Source organism: Branchiostoma floridae, chromosome 15 (genome assembly GCF_000003815.2).
Source record: "Branchiostoma floridae strain S238N-H82 chromosome 15, Bfl_VNyyK, whole genome shotgun sequence".
NCBI lineage: Eukaryota > Metazoa > Chordata > Leptocardii > Amphioxiformes > Branchiostomatidae > Branchiostoma > Branchiostoma floridae.
Genome location: NC_049993.1, coordinates 16,649,674 through 16,675,920, shown reverse-complemented (window position 1 = coordinate 16,675,920; position 26,247 = coordinate 16,649,674). Strand labels below are relative to the sequence as shown.

At 43.9% G+C, this 26,247-nt stretch overlaps 3 protein-coding genes and 1 long non-coding RNA gene across 4 annotated transcripts; 3 read left to right on the top strand and 1 right to left on the bottom strand.

Annotated features, from left to right (window-relative positions):
- The first annotated feature begins 689 nt into the window (after positions 1–689).
- LOC118431910 lies at positions 690–5,540 on the top strand. Its single transcript, XM_035843342.1, has 3 exons — positions 690–859; positions 2,905–3,061; positions 3,657–5,540. Exons 2-3 carry the CDS (start codon positions 2,929–2,931, stop codon positions 4,499–4,501), a joined length of 978 nt encoding a protein of 325 aa, XP_035699235.1. The 5' UTR covers positions 690–859; positions 2,905–2,928; the 3' UTR covers positions 4,502–5,540.
- On the bottom strand, positions 5,095–12,714 carry LOC118431909. The gene is made up of 4 exons (XM_035843341.1): positions 11,927–12,714; positions 11,644–11,744; positions 10,472–10,572; positions 5,095–9,609 (listed from the first exon to the last, which is right to left on the bottom strand). Exons 1-4 carry the CDS (start codon positions 12,632–12,634, stop codon positions 6,443–6,445), a joined length of 4,077 nt encoding a protein of 1,358 aa, XP_035699234.1. The 5' UTR covers positions 12,635–12,714; the 3' UTR covers positions 5,095–6,442.
- A 2,285-nt stretch (positions 12,715–14,999) lies between these two features.
- Positions 15,000–16,111, top strand: LOC118432468. The gene is made up of 2 exons (XR_004833088.1): positions 15,000–15,091; positions 15,475–16,111. It is a non-coding gene; the product is annotated as an uncharacterized LOC118432468 (long non-coding RNA).
- A 242-nt stretch (positions 16,112–16,353) lies between these two features.
- LOC118431554 (bifunctional polynucleotide phosphatase/kinase-like) lies at positions 16,354–26,243 on the top strand. The gene is made up of 9 exons (XM_035842795.1): positions 16,354–16,436; positions 18,651–18,811; positions 20,331–20,536; positions 21,083–21,200; positions 21,768–21,854; positions 22,210–22,343; positions 22,738–22,869; positions 23,528–23,630; positions 25,731–26,243. Exons 1-9 carry the CDS (start codon positions 16,354–16,356, stop codon positions 25,970–25,972), a joined length of 1,266 nt encoding a protein of 421 aa, XP_035698688.1. The 3' UTR covers positions 25,973–26,243.
- Positions 26,244–26,247: the final 4 nt, after the last annotated feature.

The following is a 26,247-nucleotide window of genomic DNA, read 5'->3' as shown; positions in this document are numbered from 1 at the left end:
GGTAACACAATGGCCTTGAAAAGTTACCGAGTCACTCTCACTTACACAATCCTAGCTTCTTCTGAAGCTGATTTACCGAAATTATACAACGACACCGCCGAGGTCATGTGCTTGACCGGATATATATCAGTATACCCTTGAATGCCAGGCTTGAAAGCGTTCCTTTGTTGATAAATCATAACACAATTACTAGTAGTGCTAGTGATACACATTTAAATATTTCCCTCACTTTGTGCTCTTTTCAACGGTCATCCATTTTATCTTAATCAACAAGAAAAGAATAAGAGAAAACAGGAGCACTTTTTACTGTTTAATGATCGAACACAATGGTCAACTCCACGAAGTTTTCCTTGGTCAAATTGTTGGGTTTATTGATAGAACCTCCCTGGTCAAACCAAGGAACAAATACATGCTTCAACATGTGAGGCAATCCACGTGCCTCCTCACGTGGGCCACGCAGCCTGCTGTAATGAGATGCACCAAACATTATTATTAGCTGATCCGACTTTATATCAAAGGGGTGTCAGACTACACTTCTTTTAATGGAGAAACAAAAAAAAAGTCTTAAGATAGTCTTCTGTCGCCTCCTTTATGAATAGTACTTCAATCTGAAAATTTCCAAAGGGCAGATAGTTCAGTTCAGCGACGATAGCACGATTCCGAACGTTGATTTTTTTGTGCCTCCTGCAGGCAAACAACGACTGACCCGGTTACACAACTGTGACGTCATCAGAGGATGTTGTGTAACTGAGGTCCCGTGGCCGAGGCGTGTTTGGTGTTCCACAACTTTGTCCAGAAGCACTAAAGACAGACCGCACGAGCTCTGACGAGGGTGTATAACTCAAGTTTGCACAAGAAGGTGAGCAAAGAGAAGACTTTTACCCTTTGATTTGGATGTGACATGTATTTGCTCAGTTATGTGTAGATATGTCGGATGTAACTAGATGTACGAATACATCGTGTGTGCCACCGTGTGTTCGCTCTCACTGGCAGAGACGAACTAGTGTGCGTCGAAATCTGTATATGTTTTGGTGTACTGGCTGCTTTGTTTTGGTTCTATACATCTGGGGTAATCGTAATGGTCTTATGATAATGATGAGAAATACATTATGCTAGCGCTATGAACAGACCAGACAAATGGTTCAAACAAAGAACTGTAATCTACCCTGACAGGTTTGGATAGATGTTTTTCGATTCGCCACCTTTTACTTACGGCCCGCAGTGGCCCAACTACACCCCCCTCCCCCTGCTCTACCCTGGAAAATCAGACTACTCTGCCTGCATGACAAATCCCCGGTGTGTTTATCTAAGGTCATCGGAAGGACCTGCCATGGCTGCCGAACAATTTCTCTGCCGGTCTGGTTTTCCAGGGTACCTCGCTCGCACGCCTCCCTAGTCTAGATACTGGGAAAATAGATACTTGAAAAGATGAAGAATCACTGATTTTGATGCAGCATGTAAAAAGTTGCATCTTGTTTACCTCACTGTCAGATTTAAGACAACATTCGCGGCATCTCTGATCGAATCATGTATTTTAGTCTTTTTTGTGTACAGAGAGTGGGGCACAAAAAAAAACCCTCATGGGCAAACTGCTCATGGGTGCATGTAGTTAAAATTTCACATGTTACTCCATGCATTCCGCGTCTTTTCATCTGTAAAACTGGCCTGAATACCATCCTCGTTAGGTCTGGCCATGTGTTCACTCGGTCGGTTGCTTGTCCCAAATTACCAGGCTAACGTCCGCGCGGTCCAGAATGCCGCCCAACAGGTATTTTTCTTTATGTGCAAAAAGTAGGTCAACCACTTGTTGGAACATGTGAGGCACCCAAGCAAGCAGAATAGACAACTATCCAGGCCAGCCTCTATGACCTAGTCTCCAAGCAGACCCTACGGTGCCTTAGAGATAGTATCAAAGCTGGCCAAGGAGTGTAGCCGGCCAAAGGGAGTCAAACGGGCACCATCTATTCTACTACTAGTCCTTGGCCAGCTATGATACTATATCTAAGGCATCATAGGGTCTGCTTGGAGACTATCTATGACCGCGGATCGTTGGTCAAAGAGTAGAAATTGTACTGACTCCACGGAATCGGTGTCGGAACACTACCATCACAATCAGTGCTTGTCCCAATTATCAGGCCAATGTCCGCTCGGCCCCAAATTGTCGCCAGACTGGTATTTTTCTGGGCATCATAATCATAATAATCTCATATCCTTTCGCGCCATTCTTCTGTATTCTCTAAGCAGAGCCGCGAACATTAAGAAAACGGCAGAAAAGAGAGCCTGATAAAACGCCTAAAAAAGCTCAAAATTCTTCCGGTCACTTGTGGAAAGTAGGCCACCCACCTGTTTGAACATGTGAGGCACTTGCGCAAACAGAGTCAACAGAATGGACTGATATCCCCTTTCAGCAGCTGAATGCACAGTCCTACGCTGTACAAACAGTTTCGGAAAACTGACATCACAATCTTGGCCTACTTGATACACATGACCGCGGGGCTAAATGTATATCAGATACTAGTATTATGAAGGTAGACAGGAATGTATTTTGGCGACGCCTCAGGGGCGTCGTCATTTCGCACTGGGCGTGCAATACATGTAACTAGCTGTATCGCGTGATTGCGGATATATCTTTATCGGTCTTATGTGTAAAACTCAATAATGGTAATACATGTATTATAATCATCGTTTAACTCGGAGGTTTTACTTTCTCATGACCACAAAATATTGGGTGGGAAAAGTACGTGTCGTGTTATGTACCTTTATAACTTATGTCACAATGTCTAGTTTGGTATTTATCTGCTTGTAAATTTGAACAAAAGATCTGTTACTACATAGATAACCGGATTTAGCAATCCGTACCGTGTTCTGGACTTTATAACAGATGTCACAATGTCTATATCACAGAAGCGACCCCTACCCGACGCCAACATGACTGCAGAGGACATCAATGACCCGCCGCCCAAACACAGCCCGAGGGGCGTGGCCCTGGTGGTGGTTGCCTGGGTAACCTACATCGTCACCCTTGCCATGAACGCACTGAACGGTGTTAACCTTATCCCAGGTGAGTTGTAAGTGATGATACGTCATCTACAAGCAGATGTAAAGCTGTGGGTTGCCTTGCATATGTTTTCTGATTATTGCATTTTGTGTGCCTTTCTTCTTTTCTAAGAAGTTGAATCCAAAGACCAGCGGGTACCTATTACCAAACAACCGTTGCTATGAAAGACGTAACGTTTTGAATGGCTCCAGTCCTGAAAATAATAAGTGCAGTTATTATTTACATGTGAATGGAAAGGATAGGTGGATATTAAGAATATATCTAGGATTCGGTAGCAGATTTTTCTGTGCTTCTATCATCGGTTGAGCTAAATTGCGTGTCATCCTAGTTAGTTTACCGGGTTTCCCATAGATACTCTCTCCTCGCCAAGGCTATGACTAAGCAATTGTAGCTATGTCTTTCGCCAATGCTCTAGACTAGATAGTGTAAAGTCCCGACGACTTTACACTATCTTTAACATTTTTACAGCATAATGGACTCAGAATCATTTTGCATGTACTGGCACTTCCCCCACCAACATGACTAACACAGACGGCTAGTCTATACATCTTAATTGTTGCATCACAATATAAAAGCACACTTTCATTTCTTTCTACAGGGTTGTTCCTCAGCACCATCGGAAACGTCTCCGACAAGTACGACAACGAGGTGGTGCCGTCCGGCTGGGTCTTCTCCATCTGGGGCTTCATCTACGCCTGGAACTTCGCCTGGCTCATCTACGTCACTTCCTGTCTCTTCCGGAAACACTCCGGGGGGTACTTCTACGTCACTCCCGAGCTCTTCCCTCCCGCCTTTTACGTCATCTGGTACGTCAACAACTTCCTGAACATCGCCTGGCTGTTCGTGTGGGATCGGGAGGTGCTGATCGCTGCCGCGGTGGTCCTCGCTCTCTGCCCCTTCACCCTCTACATCCTCCTCTTCATCTCCTACCGCCGGCTGGACCAGAACGGGCCCTGGCTGGCTGAGAACTCTCCCGTCGATCTCTGGCTCACGCGCGGGCTCGTCCACAACGGGCTGGCCATCTACGCCACCTGGACCTCCATCGCTACCCTCCTCAACCTCGACATCGTGCTCATCTACGTGGGAGGCTTCAGCGACGAGGACGTCTCAACCGGCATGTTCACGGTGCTTCTTGTGGAGATCCTCGTCTGGTTCTTCCTGGAGAACTTCGTCTTGGATCGGTACTGCCGCTACACCCTGGTGCCGTACGTGGTGGTGGTGGCCGCGCTTTCCGGAAACCTGACCAAGAACTGGGACCCCGCCAAGAGGAACGTCATCTACGTCTGCGTGTTGCTAGGCGTGACCGCCCTGTTGCTAGTGGTGCGCGTCGCCCTGGTGATGTGGCGTCACATGACGCAGCCGTTGTACGCCAAGAAGGGTAGTACCATCACCATGACGTCAATGTCTAAGATAACACCAGAGGTGGAGAAAACACCTCTGTAACTCTGAACTGAGACATCACAATCCAGATTTATGGATGGAAAGTCAGTATTCAAAGAGCCAACCAGTATCCACCGTAACAGACCAACTCCTGTTGGATAATGGTTGGCGCTTAGAATACTGCAGCATTGTTACCGATACATCTGCTTGGAGATTACAATCTACAAGTAGATGTTTGGATGGAGAATCATAAAGTTGACTGTAGCAAAACGGGGCAACCAGGAAACATTCCGATCTTTCCTCCTGATAACATCTGCTTGGACATGATAGTGCCTTACTGAATTCTGAAAGAAACAACAATATGTTGGCACGCAGTACTAACGTGTTGATGTGAAGAAAGTGCAGTTAACGCATTGCATTCCAAGAAAAGCTTTGTAATAATTCTTGATATCAATGTCATTGCTTCCATAAAATATATCAAATGCTGGGCATGAATGCTATCTTTTATATGTATACATATTGTTGATAGATCGCGCACTGGAATTAGATGTTGTTTATATGTAGATAATATAATATGGTGGCTATTCTAGTTAGCAGGTTTTCTTGTTAATCAAGATGCACCTTCTATTCTATCATCTAGCTTGGTTGTTTTGTTGTATAGAAATTTGTATCGTATGTTACTGTTCACAACCTGTACAAGTAACGTCAGTGTTGTTTTAAGACATCTGAAGTTCTTTAAGTTTCGAATTTTCGAACACATCACGGACCTAAAGTGCCATGTAAACTTAGATTTTTATATAACTTGAAATGCGTCATTTGCAAGCATTATACAGTATGGCTATGCATATGTTTATTTTTATGTATTTATGTATGGTGTAATGAACAAATTCCAAGTGACACTCATTTAAAAGTCTGTATACATTTAATACAAGTGCATTCAGGAGAATGGTACTGCAGAAGAAAACAAACACACTGCTTTCAAAACCGCCGTGACCAAGGTTCACTCAGAATCTGGACTAACGTTTTGTTATTGTAAATGCCAATATTTCTTAATATGTTGTTTGGTGAATGTACATGGGAATAAAAAGTGGTCAAAACGTCAGTGAAGTGTACGGTTACATCATTTCAGTTGACCCATAAGTCAGTGAGGTTTTGCTGTAGCATTAGACCAGTGGAAGATTGTTAGATCCTAGAACACATTCAAAAGAAGACAGACTGACACTAGGTATAGTTGACGATATGTGCATAGATGTTTTTAATCCTGGGTTAACAGAGGAATCACAAAGCCCGGCTATGCACAAAGCCCTTTCTGCGCCAACGTCAATCTTACAGCTTGATCTTGCAATTACACTTACACAAGTTTTAAAGAAGTAGGTTGGTTTTACATGCAAATCAAGATGAGGAAAATTACTATCATATCATGCAGATAGCAAACATGTTCTAAGCATAAATGGAGATATTCAGATTGAAAGGACTCCTACGAGCCGTCTTTCGTAAAGAATTGTTGTCCAAGCAAGATGGAGAGGCTAAACGAAGCTCACGAAGTAACTCGACCCCGTCGTGCCTCTACTTGCCATGCCACTGGTGACGTCACTTCCGGGTTCTACTCAGACATGATGGACGGTTTCGTTAACAATATCCGGCCAATCAAAATAAAATTGACTCGTAAACATTCTTGAAACTGTGTAAATATCATTATTCATTCTCAAAAGTTTGCTTTAAAATAGTCTTGACGTTTGGTGTAAGGCGAAGGTAAACTGTAAAGGAAAACTTTTGGTAAAACCAAAATAGTAGCACAAACAATATCTGGGGCCGGGTATAGAGTAAACATTGATTTCCATGGTAATGTTTATTTGAGTACCTGATCGTTATGCATAATTAACATATAATTGACATCTATATTAGCATATAGTTGTCAGCTTTCACTTCATTTTCCACGTTTGAAGAAAAAACTTCTCATTCGCAGCCCATTGCTTACAATCTGATTTAGATCTATAATGCGTTTCAGACATCAAAAGCCCTCTGCATATTTTGTGATTGTTGCTTGTACTCCATCGCTCTCTCATGATCACCAATTTTGGTCCATGTTGATTGCAGGTTGTAAAGTGTCGTGGCAATGTCCGGATGTGCCATGTTGTCTCCATAGATGGTTTTCAGCATAGTTAATGTCTTTTCAAAGTAGCTGATAGCTTTCTTGTAATCACCGAGGTTACCCCAAGACGATCCAAGGTTGCCCAGTGATGCGGCAATGTCCGGATGTGCCGTGTTCTCTCCATAGATAGTTTTCTTCATCGACAGTGACTGTTCGAAGTAGCTGATAGCTTTCTTGTAATCACCTAGTTCACTGCAAGGCAATCCAAGGTTGTTTAGTGTCGTGGCAATGTGCGGATGTGCCTTGTTGTCTCCATAGATGATTTTCTGCATCGTTAGTGATTGTTCGAAGAAGCAGATAGCTTTCTTGTAATCACCGAGTTCATTCCAAGACGATCCAAGGTTGTTTAGTGACTTGGCAATGTGAGGATGTGCCGTGTTGTCTCCATAGGTAGTTTTCTGCATCGTTAGTGATTGTTCGTAGTAGCTAATTGCTTTCTTCTGATCACCGAGTTTACTCCAAGACAATCCAAGGTTTAGTAGTGAGGCGGCAATGTTCGGATGTGCCGTGTTGTTTCCATAAATAGTTTTCTGCATCGTTAGTGATTGTTCGTAGTAGCTAATTGTTTTCTTCTTATCACCAAGTTCACTCCAAGACAATCCAAGGTTTAGTAGTGAGGCGGCAATGTTCGGATGTGCCGTGTTGTTTCCAAAAATAGTTTTCTGCATCGTTAATGACTCTTCAAAGTAGCTGACAGCTTTTTTGTAATCACCCAGTTTAACCCAAGATGATCCAATGTCGTTTAATGAAATGGCAATGCCCGGATGTGCCGTGTTGTCTCCATAAATAGTTTTTTTCATCGATAGTGACTGTTCCTGGTAGTTGGTACCTTTCTTATAATCTCCGAGTTCAACCCAAGACTCCCCCAGGTTGTTAAGTGACTGGGCAATATCCGGATGTGCCGTTTGGGACCCATAGATAGTTTTTCTCATCGTTAGTGACTGTTGGTGGTAGCTGGTAGCCTTCCTGGGATCACCGTGTATATGCCAACAACACCCAAGGTTGTTTAGTATCATGGCAATGTACGGATGTACCGTGTTGTCTCCATAGATAGTTTTTGTCATCGACAGAGACTGTTCGTAGTAGGTTATATCTTTCTTGTTACCACCGAGTTCAGTCCAACACGATCCAATGCTGTTTAGTGACAAGGCAATGTTCGGATGTGCCGTGTTGTCTCCATAGATAGTTCTCTTCATCGTTAGTGACTGTTGATAGTAGCTCATAGCTTTCTTGTGATCACCTAGTTCTCTCCAAGACAGTCCAAGGTTGTGTAGTAACGCGGCAATGTCAGGATGTGCCGTGTTGTCTCCGTAGATACTTTTACGTAACCTAAGTGACTCTTCATAGAACCTAACTCCCGTTTTCCTATCATCGAAGAAGGCCCAGAGGGTCCCCAATTGTTCAAGAATTTTCGAACGTTTGATCATGTCGTTACCGGCGTCTTCTAATGCTGCTTTCAGATGGTTTTTGGCTCTACCATACAGACATAGTTGTCTTGATATTCCACCTGAACATTCATGGGAGATATCAAAGATTGTCATTTTCAATACACTTTTTTCCTGGCCCTGGTAAATGTTTGGCATACATTTCTTCAAAGGGATAGACCTGCAGTAGTATCTAAAAAGAACTTGTATGTCTGGAATTTGGAACACCGAACGCAGTGTAGTATCAGATACCTCTTGCGGTTTTGACTGGTATTTCATCTGGATAAGAGGGGACATACTGTCTTCTTGTCCCCCGTTATTCAAGTATGCTCTTAACCGGAGCTCTGCCGAGATGCTGGTCAATACTGTAAGGTGGGTAGCATTCTTGTCATGGATCTTTCCCATTTCTTTTAATTCATCTATCACACTCCATGTGCTAGCGAGGGTGATCTGACAACACAAAGCTAGTATTTCAATAGCTACACCCGGAAAACGATAGATGTCTTTCTTGACATTTAACAGTTGTCCGGTGGGCTCAAGGTGGAGAAGATGCTCTACATTATTCACCAAGATTTGCGCTGCAGACAGACGGGACTGGGAACGCGAGAGTAGATCACCCGTGGTGATTTCCTTGACTTTTTCCATGTACTCTGTCACGAGGACCTGTTCTCCCGACAAGTAAACAACTCGTCTGAGGATGTCGGACAGGTGGTACCCTTCTGCCACAGAAACGTCTAGCCGCTGAAACGTTGCCATTTCGGCAGGGGTCTGGATAAGGCTGACGGGAGGCTTGGTCTTGGTCTGGTCTCGTCCAAATGGAGTCTTACTAGCCCATGGCATGAAGCCGTCGAATGCAAATCCACGTGTTGTGACAGAGTCAAAGAACCAGTCTTTCTCTGGAAAATCGTTCAATGAGGGGATGGCCATGGCTGGGAGAATGGTCTCTCCGAGGTTGATGACTTTCAGGTGTAGGTAGTGTGTGAGGTTTAGGAAGTACCGCCGTGTGTCGTCATTGTCCTTCCCCTCCTCAATCAGAATGGCGAACTCCAGGTCAGAGTAGGGCGTGACCAGTTCTGTTGCCTGTGAGCCTAACCCGATGAAAGCGTACTTACACGGAGGAGTACCAAGTGTGGCAATACATTCATTAACAAGGTCCTCAATAAACATCTGTCTATCCTTGGTGATGTTCTTGAATAAAGCCTTGACTGCTTCGGCTCTCTCAGCCTCGACTGTTATCATGACTGGATCATCCTCGTCGTATTGGTACGGATTGTGTTGTTGATCAATGGCGTCTAGTTGTGACTTTGCACGGATGCGCATCTCTTCTAACTGCTTTTTGTGACGTATGGCCAAATCAGAAGGAACAGGTTTTGCGTCCACATTTGCCGTGTAATGGAAAAACAATTGCTCTATCTCCTGCAGTTTTCTTGTCACACTGTATTTATTCTCGTCCGTTCTAGCCATGGCTGCGTTGTACAGAGCTGCTGCCTGTGTGAATTTCCTACCTTCTTTTGTTGTTTTGCCACGCTGGACGTAGACGTCACCCAGTCTGCACAGACAGTCGGCCTCTTTACATCGATCGGTTTTTTTAGGATCTGTATTCGGACATTAGGTATTCATTTAGTTTATGGGCAGCCGAACTTTTTTTTCCTTTCTACTCAACATTTTGTGACCTGTACATGACACCAAGCGTGGCAAAAATTTGCAATAATGGTCTTCATTCATTCAATAATTATATCAACCAGCCCTTTCTTTCTTTCTAGGCAAAAATCTAAGCTATGACGTACGCTTTATGAATAAAGAAATGCTGAAATTACATTTCTTATATAGAATTTTCTAAAATTGAAACTTTTATTTTGCTATAGCCTCTGTCAGAGGAGTTGCCTGTGTTTTTGTATGGATGCCATGTCCGTTTTCTTGAATTAAAAGACTTCCTTCCAGTCTTATTTGGCATTTTGACTTTCCATTATTTTCTTATTAATGAATTAAGAAAGAACTGTACCTGTACTAAATATTGATAGCTAGGCATGAAATGATTCTATATATTATTTTGGACCATATGGATGAAGTCAACAAATTTCATTGCCCCTAGTTTTATTTCTGCAAAGATAAAACACAGCACTTTAGTATATACCACTGCAAGGAAACTATGTTTTTCATGTGCACAATGTGCAAGCGTTTGTTCACTTTTCTAGATATCTATTAATTGCCTGTAGTTTTTAAAGAAAATATTCTGTTATGTAATTAAAACAATTATCGTCTTTTGCATAGGCACAATGGAAGAGAAAGCTGGTACGAAAAGGTAAACAACGAAAAGACGTACCACTGGTTATTCCCCAAGCAGAGGTTGGGTCGGGGTTGTAGTGACCAGGATTTCTCACCGCTCCCTCCACTATCCTCCAGACCCAACCTCTGCTTGGAGAATAGGTACGGAAAAGTGACAATGACATGACTCACCGTGAATCAGCCTGAGAGCAGAAGCAAAGTTCTGTTCTGCCTCGTTCAGTTTCCCATCAGCCAGTGCGCGGTCCCCTGTAGACAGGTGCTCCTGGTAAGGCCTGAAGGGCGAGGATGGAACGGCTCACACTTCAACGATATAAGGGTTATACTACTATACTGTGCCGTTGATACGTAACTGTATCTTATATACCGTGGATACATAACGATATGCACTATGGATTATAGTCTTAATTCACATCTAAAACAGAGGTGGTTTAGTAACTAATCTGATCGGAATCACCCGTTACTTAAAGTAGTAGAATGAAATGCGTAGTAGAATATAGTGAACTAGAGTTCCACGACCTTCGCCAAATGGTTTGAAGCTTTTTGAATGAAGTATTTATGAATTTTTCCATTATGCTAATATTTGCATAATTTGTCTCGGTTGAACATCCTCCTATCCAGGAGGCACAAGTTCAAAGTATGGAAGTCTTATCGTAGCAGAGAAGGCCATTTTAGTGTTTCCTCATTAATTATGTAAATATGAAACAAATTTGCATGATTTATGTCTAATAAAGTTCACCTTCACTAAGCTTCATAATGTTGTCTGAAATTTCTATCATTTACCACTGCCGAATTATGATGGCTTCTTATTAATTATGGAAATGAGGTCTTTATTTGCATAATTGATATCCACTGACATTTCTCTCTTTCTCAGTTACATATGTGACAAATTCGAAGTCCTATCATTGCCTGCCGTGGATTTATAATCTTTGAATGTCCTATCATGGCCTGCAGTGGATTTATAAACATTACTCATTAATTATGCAAATTACCTATAGATGTCCATGTCCAGAACACACGATATCAAAAATGGAAGTTCCGCTGCAGTACCTTAGCAAGCCGCTAGGGTTCCCATTATCACCAGGATCCATCCAAGGCTTCTCGGGTTAAGCTGTTTACACACATACACAAACATACACACACACAAACAAACACGCTCAAAACATAACCTTCGTGCGAACTCAAGGTAACAAGACATGAATATAAACTTATACAAGACATCGGTGTCAAAATTAATCTAAATCCGAATCCTTTCTTATCCAGCATTTATGTAGACAGCATATTACGTCCCTTACATGTAGCGCTAGCGACAAAGCAAACATTACCACATGCACAGCTGTACTTACATGTCACACCGTTGACGTTTTGAGTCACCGATGACATCAGTGTTGGGTGACGTCACTGGGAAGTCCCATGGCCGTTTTCGTTGTGCTCTGTGCCTACGACTCTTCAGCAGCGACAATGACACAGAACAGTATCAAAATCTATCCTTGGTAGCAAACAACATGACAAGAGATTGACTATTCCATGCAACACATGCTAAAGTCAGACGAAGATAAATTTCTAATTTCATTGTGGGTTGAATCAATGATCTTTCATAACTGTGCAGCATGCAATGGGAATGATTACCTTATTTCCACTCCTCTTGGTTCCTTGTCTGATTTTTGCTGTGTACAGTAAGCGGTGAATGAGTGCCATTTTGCCCTGTACCCCCTCACACCGTGACAGTGCAGTGTTGTACAGAGCAGTGGCCTTAGTCAAACAAGGCGCGTCTCTAGTTTCTGTTCCTCTTTTCAGGTACACGTCGCCGAGACTCTTGATCGCTTCCACTTCTGACATGCTGTCACAGTTCACGATCCCTTCTACCACTAACTTGGTGTATTCAATCAGTAAAGACTCCTTGTTGTCGTCAACAGTCAATCTTCGGTCCATGTGTAGGAACTTCTCGGCCACTTTTGCGAGCGAAGACATTCTCTTGGCGGTAGTAAGGGGCTCATACCTACTTGTAGCGGTTGACCCTTGCCCTAATCTTAGTTTCTCGGCATAGACATAGTGGTAACGATATTCTAGACTTTCTCCCACATCTGCGTCTTTACACCGGAGCAGTGCGGTCCTGTACAGCACCATGGCTCTGCCCAACTTCTCCGGGTTCTTCTCGAGTCGTCCCTTTTCCAAGTTTACGTCGCCCAGAGTTTTGAGCACCTCCACTTCCGCATACCTGTCCATGTCGGCCATGGCGTCCAGCAGGACACGGAGGTAGTCTGTCTCGGTACGCACCAGTCCGAGTCTCTTACTCTTGGCGTCGGCAGCACGAAGTTTCTGGCAGACTCGCAACATCTTGGGTACTGGATAGTTCTACAGTGAAAATCTCGCTAAGACCGTTAAACCAGGCAGCACTCATTCACACACTTCCACATCACACTGAGCCCGTACACCTGTTAACGACCGCGGCACACTCCGGAAGTCCCGTATTCCTCCGCGACAGGTGGTAGTGCAGGGCAAAAAGAGATGTCTAAGGGATTCCGAGGGTCCAGGTTTGAGTTGACATCGCTCACAATCTGCTGCAAAATAGTACGAAATACTAATACAGATGAAACGTGCATTTTCTAAAGTAGTGGGGTGTTTGCCAAATTTGATTTTGAGCTTGAACCTTAAATCCTGGTATCCTTCCGCGTTGGAAAGTGCTGCGACCCTTAATGATCCTTGATACTCCAGTCAGCTCCAATTATTGGTGTAAGTAATGGATTCATTATCACCAAAGCAATAAGGAAAATATCTTTAAAACCATTCTTCAACCTAGACAAGTTGAAGAATGACAGCGACCTAAAAGAAGCCTGACCGGCGGAGTTGCAGAACAGCTTATCCAGTTAGTAGTAAACACTACTGCAAAAGTCACAGGAGGATAGCCTCCTTCGCAGACTTCGGGAGCGGCGGCGTTTACTTTTTTGGGGAGCACTGATTCGTGAGTTTCAACATGTGGGGAAGGGGGGTTGAGAAAGAGAACCTTGGCCCATGTTAGAAATCGCACCCCCCCCCCCGAAAAAAATAAACGATGCCGCTCCCTAAGTACTGTAAATGGATTTAAGTTCGCGGGGATTTGATTTCGCGGTAGCGGGAAAAATGACTTTTCGCGGTGGATTTAAGTTCGCGGTAACACCATCTACTGCAGTCTAATACCTTAATAGAAAAATGTTCGCGGTGGTTTTAAGTTCGCGGCACAGTGGTCACCGCGAAAACCGCGAATATTAATCCACCGCGAACATTTCTGCATTTACAGTATGTGAAGGAGGCTGGCAGGAGGAGGCATACCACCAGTACAGCAAGGCAGTCAACAAGTTTGCAGCAAAGGAAACTGGAGAAACTTAGACCAAAGGGAAAAGTAATCCATCACAACTTTGGCTAACTCAATCCAGACTTTAATTTTTCTATCACACAAAATCAATTATTTTTTTTTAATAACTACAGAAAAATAGTGGTGCCAAGATGTTGGAATTTACGTTTGCAGCTTTAATCATTATCACATGAAAACACAGTTCCATCTCTGTGGTATGTACCAAAGTGCTGTATTCTATCTTTGACAGATTATATTTGAGACAGTCTGACGTCATCCATGTGATCAAGAAAAAACTTTGATGATGATATCTAGAATTCTTCCAAGATATCAATAGTCACAAACAAATATGAAGAAATGTACCATCATAAGGATAGCAAACATGTTCATTCAGATTGAAAGGACTCGGACAAGCCTTCTATTGTAAAGAATCATTGACCAAACAAGATGGGGAGGCTAAACAAAGTTCACGAAGTGCTACGCCCCTCTCGTGCCGCAACTTGCCGAGATCACCTGACGTCACTTCCGGGTTCTGCTCGGGCATGTTGGCCATCTCCATTCAGGAAGTGGATTACCACTATTCCATGTCGTAAAATATTGAACTACTTGAAAAATAATTGATCGTTAAAATTACTACTTTCATGATAATATCAAATATCTAAAGTCGGACATAGAATATTTTGACGTTTGAAGTACTTCAAAGGTATAATGTAAAGAAAAACATTTCGTAATACCCCTTTCTATGTATAATTGGTATGATCCTAGACAATAAACGTATCAGCATGGCATGTTGCTGAACATGCTCGCAGTGACATTGAGATCTCCATTATACGCACGACTTCTATTAAACCTTCAGGAAAAGTCAGGATCTTGTCTTCACGTCGTCTCAGTTCTTCAGCATGTCCAAGAGAAGCAGGAGCGATCGGATCTCACAGGCGACCGCCAAGAAGGCCAAGCAGGAGGAGAGCAAAATAACGTATGTAAATTTAAAAAAAAAGACACTGCGTTACGTTAAACTTTATGTGCATGATCGCCCTTGAATGTTGTGCCAAGTCCACAGTCCATGGCTTGGACTATGGACTATGATACTGGACTATGGATAATAGAAGTACGCGTAGGAATTGTGTTCATAAAACAACTGGTCTGTAGACAATAAAAGAAGCACACTCCCAACATGCCAGAATAATCATTAACAATACATGATTGATTGTGTCCATCATAGACCATCATAGACAAGAAGAAGAAGGTGGGGCCTTATGATTCCTATGATCAAACTTGTACTGTATAGTCTAATAGTATGATCACTTAATCGTTAAATGACAGAAATATAAAGTGCACTTCAAGATACACAAAAAATGCAGAATGAGAGAATTACTCTTACGTACTCCGAGATGACACAAGGAGAAAGCTACGCGGTTTGGGGTCAAATGATGTCTTTATTCTGCTCGATGAGAGGCTTACAGGTTGTGCAAAGACATCAACGGCCTAAGACCAAGGTCTTGCCGATTACAACAATGTAGGGTCTAAGACCAGGATCTTGGCTATAACAATGAGCAATACAGTGAGTGTGCATATACATGTAGTGCTACGGTAGCATTCTTTGAAAGGATAATTTCAAGGCAGCAAGGGTGGGATGGTGGTTAAGCAAAATGCGAGCCCGGCCGACCTAGCCGGCGGATGTCGCTCAGTGAGGTCAAGGGTCGTTTCCGTCAGCGAAATTCCCTACGATTGCTCTATTAGCAATCCTACCATAATTACTCTTACGTACTCCGAGATGACACAAGGAGAAAGCTACGCGGTTTGGGGTCAAATGATGTCTTTATTCTGCTCGATGAGAGGCTTACAGGTTGTGCAAAGACATCAACGGCCAAGCCGAGCGTAGTGAGGTGGCCCCAAACCGCGTAGCGGAAATTTGTGGAGAATAGTATTGTTATTGTAGTAAAGTAGAGAGTTACTCAGTATGTAAAATTACAGTTCAGCTTTCAAAGAAACAGTCCAGGACTTGTGAAGATCTGCCTGCAGAACGCCGCTGGGCACTGTTGAACAGCGTAGACTCGGGCCGGAAACAGGTGCGTCCGCGCGGTGAGTCTAACTTAGTACTGCGAAGTGAGGGGTCCTGAGGGTCTTCAGCGCACCGCTGGAGCTGGTCTCCTTGTGTTGTCGATTGTGAAGGAACGCAGAGTCAGGGGTGCAGGCCCGAGCTGGTGAAGATCGCACTGCAGAACTCCGCCTGGCACTTGCGAGCAGTAGAACTAGAGGCTAGCCCGAGAGCGGATGCAACGGCGCGTAGCTCTAGCTGGAGTGCTGCGAAGTGGGGGGTCCCGAGGGTCTTCAGCATGCTGCTGTAGGTGCACACCAACTTCCTACTGTCTGGGTCCCTGTAGGTACGGGCGGGAAGGGGAAAGACTGAGGGGTAAGGAGGTGTCGTTCGAGATGTTTACGAAGTTGCCGCCGGTAGGAACATGGCTGCCGAAATCACGGACGCCTCGCGAGAACGAAAAGGGCGCGAAATTTCGCGAGAGTTCGGGGAAGTTGTTGGGGTGGGGGGGGGGGGCCTTAATTCCAGTAGCAGTTTGGTCTCTAGCTAGGCCGTACGGCCCCTATGAGAGCAGGTATGTCCCCCGTGGAATCTGCAAGGTCTTCTGAGTCCTAGTTTCAGTGACATGATGTTTCGGAGCCCTGGGTGGAGCGAGCTGCTGACTGTCGAAAGTGGCTAGATCGAATCATGGCGTGGTGTTCCAACAGCTCGCCCGTCTTGGTGGAGCGCTCTATCGGCCGATTCCAAGGGGAATCCGGTGGCCCCACCTCGTTTGCTGGCAGAATCGTGTGCCTCAGTACTTAAGACACGTTGTACGCTAGGTAGAGCTCTTGCTGAGAACTAAAACCAGGAAATTTTTGGATGAAAGGTAAGCAAAATGCGAGCCCGGCCGACCTAGCCGGCGGATGTCGCTCAGTGAGGTCAAGGGTCGTTTCCGTCAGCGAAATTCCCTACGATTGCTCTATTAGCAATCCTACCATGATGATAGGAAGATAGCATCAAGAAGGCAAAACAGAGTCATAAGATTACTAAAGACATGGATGCCAGACTGTATCCAGGGCCTATATACTATATAGGCCAACTCTTAGGCTCTTGGGCCAACATGCCCTAAAGGAATTTCTAGAAGAGTCTGCCCTCTTGAGTTAGAGTGAGATGGGGATTTGGTATCCAGGCTACAAGAAATGTAACTTGAAAGTTCATCTGTGTTGGTAGAAGTCATTCTTGAAATAGTTGAACAGTTGTAATTTCCAACACCAAAATTGGACTCACCCAAATTTTCGACTGCACAGCATCAGTCTTTGTCAAGAAATGAACAATCTACTGCTGTCGTGACGTCACGTTATGCAGATAGTGCACGTGACTCAGTAAGCAGTGGATTATAGGTTGCAGGAAGTCTATGGCGCCCACCGTCTCTGTTCAGGGATGGTTGTAAAGCCAGATGTAGATTGCTTCTTTAACCCTCTCAGCACGAGAAGCCACTATCGTGGCTTTCCCATAGGACGCGAGAAGCCACGATCGTGGCTTCAGGTTTAATTCCGGCGGGAAATTCAAACTGACTACTGTGAAATGGGAAATTTGGCAGAGTCTGCCAATCAGGATGCTTGTATCTTTGACCAACCAGAAGGGATGTAGCATTTGAGCCCTGTTTCTGAGGCCTCCAGCGTGTGTTTTGGCTTCAGTTTTCTACAGGTTTATTTAGTAAATTTAGCAGAAATGGAGACAATTTGGTGGATAATTTTGTTGGTGGCTTACAGGAGTGATGACAGGGAAATCCTTGAGGGACAGCAAGGCAAACACCCAGCTGTTTTTGTTGAGATCAAATGAGCTGATATCACCGTGTCTAATGAGTTCTACATGCATGCTTCCTTGTTGTTTTTCTTGGGCATGAGGAGGACCAGGTCAGGTCAGAAAGGTCACTGGTCTCAATTGACATTTTAGATACTCTGATACCTTTTTCTCTACCCAAGTCATAAGTAATAGGATTTATTTGACTCCCTGATATGTGGAGAACATCCAGAAAAATAATTTGCCATTTAGCACAAGGCATATTCATTATTTCAATAGTACAACTACAGGTGTGGGGAGGGGGGCACAACTGTTTATTGGGGTGAACATTTGTTTATCAACACTGAACTTATTTGAAATCATGCTTTGATTTTTAGTTTTTGGTCATTCTAACAGCATACCAGCATTGTGTATGTATAATTGAGTATTTCTACATAGTTTTATGATAAATGACACAAAAAACTCAGTCCCTAGCCAAATGTTTTCTTTTGTGAAGCTTTTTTTGAGAGTGTTGCAAATGTGTTTTTGAGTGGTTTCCATGACGATTGCTGTCCTCAGATTGATGGTATGATATTTATTTTGCTTGTTTTGGAAAGGCCATTCTGTGAGCTTTCCAGCAATATATAGTTTTCCTAGTCTACTCCTTACATAACAGCTGTAATAATAATACACAAAAAGTACTAATTGACACCTGTATAGACTGAAATTATATGTCGTATATGGTATACAGGAAAAATTTTTATGACGTGTTGAGAGGGTTAATCCCTCTGGCGAAAAAGTGATGTAAATGTCTCCAGATGAGAGGTAACCATCAGTTACCTATTTCAGGGCTCGAAATACTTTTTTCTGCATACCTGCACTGGTGCAGGTAACATTGAAAATTACCTGCTCCAGACAAATTTTACCTGCACCACTATGAATTTAGGAAGTATGGATCATACTGAAATTGTTCAGGAACTATAGCTATTTTTTCTGTTATACTTTATAAGTGGTAACAGTCAATGCAGCTAATAACAATCATACATCTACATCATACTATTCATTGGACATTTATGTATAAAACCCAGTACATGGAGCAGTGCAGGTTAGGTGCAGGTAGACACCAGAAATACCTGCACAGATCCAATTTTACCTGCACTAAGGTGCATATGCAGGTGGTATTTCGAGCCCTGCCTATTTGTTTTTCTTCCTGTCCTCAGGTATGAAGCCAGCTGGAGGGAAGTGGGCCCCCCGGGGAGTAAGGGCCTGAAGCCCCTGATAGTACTGGATGGGCCTGGCCTCCCCGGGAGGAGTCAGGTGGTGGGGTTCGACATGGACAGTACCATCATCACCACCAAGAGTGGGCGCACCTTTCCTACAGGTCGGGATAACATACCGTACAGATCTGTAAATATCGAATGTTCTTGCGTCAGTAGTGAACTACCAGGATCGCAAAGGACGACGCGAAAATGTCCAAAATGGCGGCCTTCTGTGCTGCTGTTTTCCTCTGAGCTTCCGGGACGTCTTCACCGTCAGCCACTAAGCCGCGATTTTCCACCCCTCGGCTCTGCTTTTGCCACGTGGCGCCGGGGGCGAGAAAGGGAGCAAAGTTGGGATCAAGCGATAGGCCGTAGACCAGGTTGTTTTTCCATGATTCGAATGATGTTATGGTTTCCGATGTTGTCAGAGGCCACTGTTTCCGAGTGCGATTCGATGCCATCACGGTCGTTTAAGGAGCGTATCCCGGCAATTTTTTGTCTTGGTGGGTAGTTCGAATCCTATCGCTGCTACCACGTCAGTAGTGAACTACCAGGATCGCAAAGGACGACGCGAATGCAAGGGATGAGCGCAGCACGGTTTAATAACTTCTGGATACTCTTCAACAATATGGCGGAGAACATCCGGGACACCGCTGACGTCATAACATAACATTAACATAACATAACTATGGCGTTGGTGGTTTTATTTTAGATTTGCAGGGACCTCTTGCAACCAAATGGGGACAAGATATGTAATGTAAATATCGAATGTTCTTGAATGTTCACCAAGAAGATTGGTGGTTATTAGGGCTGGGTACCGGTACAGAAAATTCAGGTCCAGGTCCGGTTCAGGTCCAGAGGATCAGGTCCAGGTCCGGACCTGAACCTGGACCTGATTCAGTATGACTCATACCAATGGTTCATTTCACTACAAAGAAATCTGTTTGGTGGAGTATTAGACTTACACTGACGTTCTAAAATCCTACAATGCTAACTGCACCTGTACGATTGGCTGTAAAACTTGGTAGAAATTACTATAAACTGCACTCTACTTCACTCTTGTTATTTTCTTCCACCTGCAAGCGCCAAAACGTGTGAGTGCCTGATAAAATAATCTCTTAATTTTCTAATCGGTCCAACATCCGGTCCACCAATTTTTTTCAGGTCCGGTTTTTCTGGACCGGTTCAATAAGAAAAACCGGTTTTGTACCGGTACGCTGTACCGATACCCAGCCCTAGTGGTTATATTTTAGATTTGTGGTGACCTCTTACCACAAAATCATAACACAGCAAACAGGTGTTTTGTAACTTAACAGTACTACAGTTTCAACCGCGAACTTCAAATTCCAGGCAAGCATTTTCCCCTACCACATTTGTACCATGAAATAAAACCGCCGATAAAATAAGACCATTTAGCACAGCTGGAATCCATCCTGTTCTTCTGGTAGCTCTGTAGCCAAAGATCACCCAGATGGCAGAAAGCCTTTTCTGCCCCAAGAAGAGCCCATCCAAAGAGTGCTGGCTACTGCTGGGCCAAACCATAATATTAGACTAGGATACCAGGTAAGAGCAAGGACATCATATAACTTTGGTAAGAGTATGGCATGATTTCATAAAACAACTTCACCCCATTACACCCAGGCCCCTCAGACTGGAAGTTCCTCTACAACCAGGAGTCAACTTTGACCTGCAGAAACGTCCCTGATAGGCTGAGGGAGCTGCACAAGGCAGGGTCAAAGGTCGTGATCTTCACCAATCAGGGCGGGATAGAGAAGGGGAAGCAGGATGTGAAGGGACTGCTGCAGAAGATAGAGGACATCATCTGTGCACTCTGCATACCTGTACAGGTGGGGCATGTCTTTTTAGGCTCCCACCTTAGCAGAAAGGAAATGCTATGTCTGTATCCTTTTTCAATGCAAAGCCTATATTTGGTGTAGCCACAGAGCTACGTACTAATCCAACAGTCGCTCTGTGGCTATATTTGGGCAGAGGTCTGTACTTTTGTGGGCTTAGCCTCTTGCCATCTGTCAGCCAATCAGTGAATCAACTTTACCCCCACTGAAAAATAATACTTAGCAATTCTCTGATTGGCTGAAAGTGGAAACCTCAAGGTACAGTTGTGTAGGTCACAGACAAGGTATGACATAGGAGAATGGTCTATCTTTTTGTGTCTATCTAACCAACTCCCAAAGTAGGATGAAACTAATCATTACCGGTCCCATTCTCAGTTGACCACTACACTATTAAGCCTAGCTAATGAATTAACAGATTAGAGGAATGTGTATTGCAAGGAATGCTGGGAAACCTACATCTCGTCATTTGCGAACACATATGCAGAAGGATCAAAAGGTGCTGATGTTCTAAATTTCTGTTGTTGTTGTATTTTCCCCCAGGTGTTCATCTCCACAGGTGAGAGTGAGTACCGTAAGCCGAGCACAGGAATGTGGGACTACATGGAGCGGGAAGCGAACCAGGGAGTGGTGGTGGATCGCAACTCTTGCACATATGTGGGTAAGTACAGCCCAACACACTCATCAAAAAGGAGAATAAATCCTGCTATATACTAATGACTTGCCTAGATACAAGGTGAACCATATGACTGGGTTACTGCGTGTAATGATATCTTAGAAAACAATAACAAGCTTTAGCGTCATGTGATTGTGAGAGTTTTGATAGCTGTACTAGAGTTCATTGTGTTGCCAGCTTGGGCGGGTGGAGGTAAGATTTTTTGCCGTGACAGTTCTGCTCCAAGCGCCGCAGCCGCAGTGCAGTCTGGGAACAGTGGTGAAATTCTCCCCAATGACGCCTGGGGGCGCAATTCTACCACGTTGAGATGAAGCAACATGCTGCATTATACTTCAGCACTGGCAAGCTGTGTTGCACTACCAGCCACAAAAAAAAGAGTTACATTTCGCCTCATTCAGAGGATAGTGGCTGCTTACTAGCTTTACATGGGCTGTAGCGATAGAGAAGAGTTAAAGACTTTTCATTCCCTGAAATGAAAATAAAATGACCACAAGCTGTTCTCTGTCAATTTTTCCTGTCTTGAAATTAATTTGTGACTATTGTTTCTCACAGGGGATGCAGCAGGGAGGGCAAAAGACTGGGCTCCGGGTAAACCCAAGGACTTCAACTGCTCCGATCGCAAGTTTGCTGCCAACCTGGGTGAGTGTTATAGCCTTGGCATATCTTTTAAAGATTCCATTGCTTGTTCATCATGTAGTTACATAAGACCCTTCACAACATTGGGTTATGTTGAACATCCAGGTAATAAGATACTCCAAACAGCAGTTCTTGAAGCAACTTGATATGATTTTGGAATTCAGGCAATTCAGGTAACACCTATCTTCGACATCAGTGACACTGATTTTGAGTTTCCCTTTTCTGTACCCAAATTGCAACTAAAATCATGACTTCCAAACATAATGGAGAATGCCAGGCAAATCACACAAACAAATTGAATGTCACAGTAAATCTAACATTACGCTTAATTCCTCACAGCTGTTTGTTCTTTTTACAGGAGTGAAGTTCTTCACACCTGAGGAGTTCTTCCTGGGAGAGGCACCTGCTCCGTTCGAGTGGAGAACCTTCGACCCAAAACACTTCCTGTCCAACCACCCTGCCGGCAAGGGCACAACGGAATACCATTCCAAGGTCAGGGGAATTCCAAGTTCTATTTCTTCAATATCAATTTCCTAAACTTTAGGCTAATGCTCCTGAAAGTCAACTTGGCCAAAACCCTCCTTGCGCTATACAAAGAGGATATTGGAGTGCCCATCTCCATTTCCAAGCCCTTGGGCCACACAACTTTGTGCAATCACTACAGGAAGGAGCTAGCTCACAGATAGTGGTGTGCTCAACTACATGTACCATAAATGTATTGCCCATACTCTTTCCTTTATACTGAGTGCAAAGCGAAAAAAACAACAGTATGTACCATTTGTAAATCTAAGTCATGACCAATGAATACAAGGTGTTCACTCCACTCCCAAGGCCATTCATTCCACCATAAAAAGTCCTCTACAAAATGTTTTTTTTTATCTCAAAGAAACAGGAGATGGTTGTCATGGTGGCCCTGCCCGCGGGAGGCAAGAGCACCTTCTGCAAGTGCCATCTAGTGGCTCACGGCTACACTGCAATCAACAGGGACACCCTCAAGACACAGGCCAAGTGTCAGCAGGTAAGACTGAGCTTTGTACAGGTAATGCCAGAAAAGCTTTATGAAGGAAGGTTATCTATATACCAGCACTACAGCTGAATAAACATAATATGTATGTACAGTACTTTTTGTGTCACAAACATACAATTCCTACTACGAAGACTTACTCAATCTGAAAGTCTGACAAGTTTGTATTGATTTTAAAACCATTGTCATCTTTGAAAGCTAGCCTGGTTACTATTCTCTGTAGGTACCGCTGGCTGTCCCTTTTCGCTTGCTTATCATGGAAAGGAAGTATAAAGGAGTATGTTGTAGCTAGAGTATGGTAATCAGACTACCAGTACTCACAAGCAGAGGTGCTCTACTCTCAGCTTTAGCGGGAGTAGATAATGTGGCAGGTATCAATACTAACGAAGTCAAGTTAATTGCAAATTCTTGCCCGTGGGCTAATTGCAGGTAACATAAAAGATTCAAATAGTGTAAAATACAATATCACAAGTGTCTACTCCAGTCGAAAACTAGTAAAAGCTAACTCTAGATCCTGGGTTATTGGATTCGACTCCTTTTTCGAAGACAGTGGAAGACGAAAGATCCCACTGCCATCCAGGCTATAGGATCTCTGCATGAAAGGTTGGATTTCAGACTGTTGTTTTAAGTAGCACTTCCTTTATCAATACAGGTCAGCAAAGATGCTCTGAAGAGTGGCAAGAGCGTTGTGATTGACAACACCAACAGCAGCAAGGCTGCCAGGGCAGAGTACATCACTATAGCCAAGAAAGCAGGTACGGTCTGCCTCGCTTGTTGGGATGTCAGTGGCTGAACCAGTAGTAATTTTCCCTATACAGTACTTTGCTTATGAGAGAATGTACTTGTAACACAGTACTAGTCTTGTAATGTAATGTCTTGAGCTGTCATCTCTACCATCATTCCTTCCGGCCCAACCGTTACCTGTTATCCAGGAATGGGATGTTTACTCACACCTACGTGCCACCAACACTTATAAGAGTCCCGGACCTGATAACGTGCCTGCCTTCTTCCTCAAGGAATTCGCGTGTGAACTGAGCACCCCTCTGTGTGACTTACTCAACACGTCGCTGAAAGAAGGCACCGTACCCCGTCAGTGGAAAGAAGCCAACGTGGTTCCATTGCCAAAGTCCAGCCCTCCAAACATCGACGAACTTCGCAACTCTGCAAACGCTTTGTGACAAATTGGATACTACAAGACATTTCTCCAAAGCTTGATCCCCGCCAGTTTGGTGGAAGGAAGCGCAGATCGACAACACACGCGCTGGTCAGTTTAGTGGACTTCCTGTACAAATCCACTTCAGTGTCAAAGTCCATCTGCACCCTTGTTACCACCGATCTGTCCAAAGCTTTCGACAAAGTGGACCATACCATTGCTATTCGTTCCTTACTTGATCTTGGTGTTCGGCCCTCTGTCATCCCTTGGATTTGTAGCTTTATTACCGACAGACGGCAGAGAGTGATGTACCAGGGAGAACTCTCGGACTGGCTCTACCTCAGCTGCGGAGTAGCTCAAGGAACTCTTCTTGGACCTGTTATTTTCATGGCATTAATTGATGGTGCTCTACGCGATCTCGCCAACCGTTGGAAGTTTGTCGACGACATGAACATTGCACAGACCCGGTTAGTACGTCAGCCATGTACGCTGCAACCTACTTTGGACAACCTTACCACATGGGTCAGCGACCACAAGATGGCATTGAATCCAAAGAAATGTTTCGTACTCCGTGTGTGCTTCATGAAGACACGCCCCCCTCCGCAACCACTGATGATCAGTGAACAACCCCTGAAGTGCGTGCTACACGTCAAAGTGCTGGGTCTGACTGTTCAAAATGACCTGAAATGGGACATTCAAGTCGGTAACATGCTCACGTCAGCCAACAGGAGATTGCACATGATTCGCCGGCTCAAGCGTTTTGGTGTGTCTGTCCCAGACCTTAAGTCAGTATACACGTCGTATGTGAGACCCGCGCTTGAGTATGCGGCACCGGCGTGGCACTCGTCACTCACCAAGGTCCAAACAGCAAAACTTGAGAGAATTCAAAAGAGAGCTTGCAGGATTATCCTCGGAACTCAATATACTGACTATGCTTCGGCACTCTCCTCACTTGACCTCAACACCTTAGCAGACCGACGGATGAGTATCTGCACTACATTCGCGGAGTCGTTACTACGGTCATCAGAGTTCCGGGACTGGCTCCCCCCATCCAGACAGCAAACGATGGGACGTACCACTCGCAGTTCTGAGAAACTGGACATTCCATTTTGCCGAACTAACAGACATAAGAACTCACCGATACCATACCTGGTATACTTACTGAATAAGTAATTACTCATTAGAAACCGCTTCTGATATGTTTATTACTCAGTAATGATACAGCGTTTGTATGGCAACTTGATATATTATACTTATTATAAATTTTAAGACGAATACCCTACAATATTCTAGTAAAGAATTGCTTGTAGGACATTATGTAAAGTTTTTAATAGTGTGCCCGTTTTTTTTACTACAGCTGTTTGTATTATGTGAATGTCGACGCAATTCAGCTATCAGCTGCTATGTCGTACATGTTGCAATAAAACTTGTCAAACTTGTCAATGTATCTATTGACTTTAGAATGAAAAGAAATACCTTCATAACATCAAACCTAGTCTGAATTGGAAATGATTCCTCATTAATTATGCAGTCCATCGTAGTCAACTGTAAGCTCTTAGGTTGTTGCCATCTTTGATTGATCTCTGTTCAAACCAGAGATAAAAGTTTGTGTAGCACAATTAAAGGAATTGATCGTAGGGGAATGTCGGAGCTACTTGTAAGTCTGTAATCACCCTGACACATGTATCCTTAACACCTGCAGGTGTTCCTGTCAGGTGTTTTCACCTGGTGACCCCATTTGACCTTGCCCACCACCTGAACTACTTCCGCCAGACACAAACCAAGGGGACAGTTCGCCGGATCCCAGACGTTGCCTACAACGTCTTCAAGAAAAACTTTGAGGAGCCGACGACAGCGGAAGGGTTCACTGAAGTCAAGACAATCGAATTTCAGGCTCATTTTGATAGGAAGGCAGATGAGGACCTGTTTAAATGCTGGACATAACAAAACTACATTTAAAAAGTGTAGTCAAACTGACCAAGAAGACACTCAGGGGCCAATAAAATCTTGTCTATGTGGGCAGGTACATGTGGTCACTACATTGTATAGACAGCATTCTTAATGTTTATGTCAATGGGAAAAATTATGTATGGGACCAGCAAAAAGTGGTTACATTGGGCAGGTGGTCCTTATGTACAGGTGATCCCATGCACAGGTTTGACTGTATAAAACTCATGGCTTTGCTTTTTACTCTTTTGTTAATACTCAGAGTTGGTGGC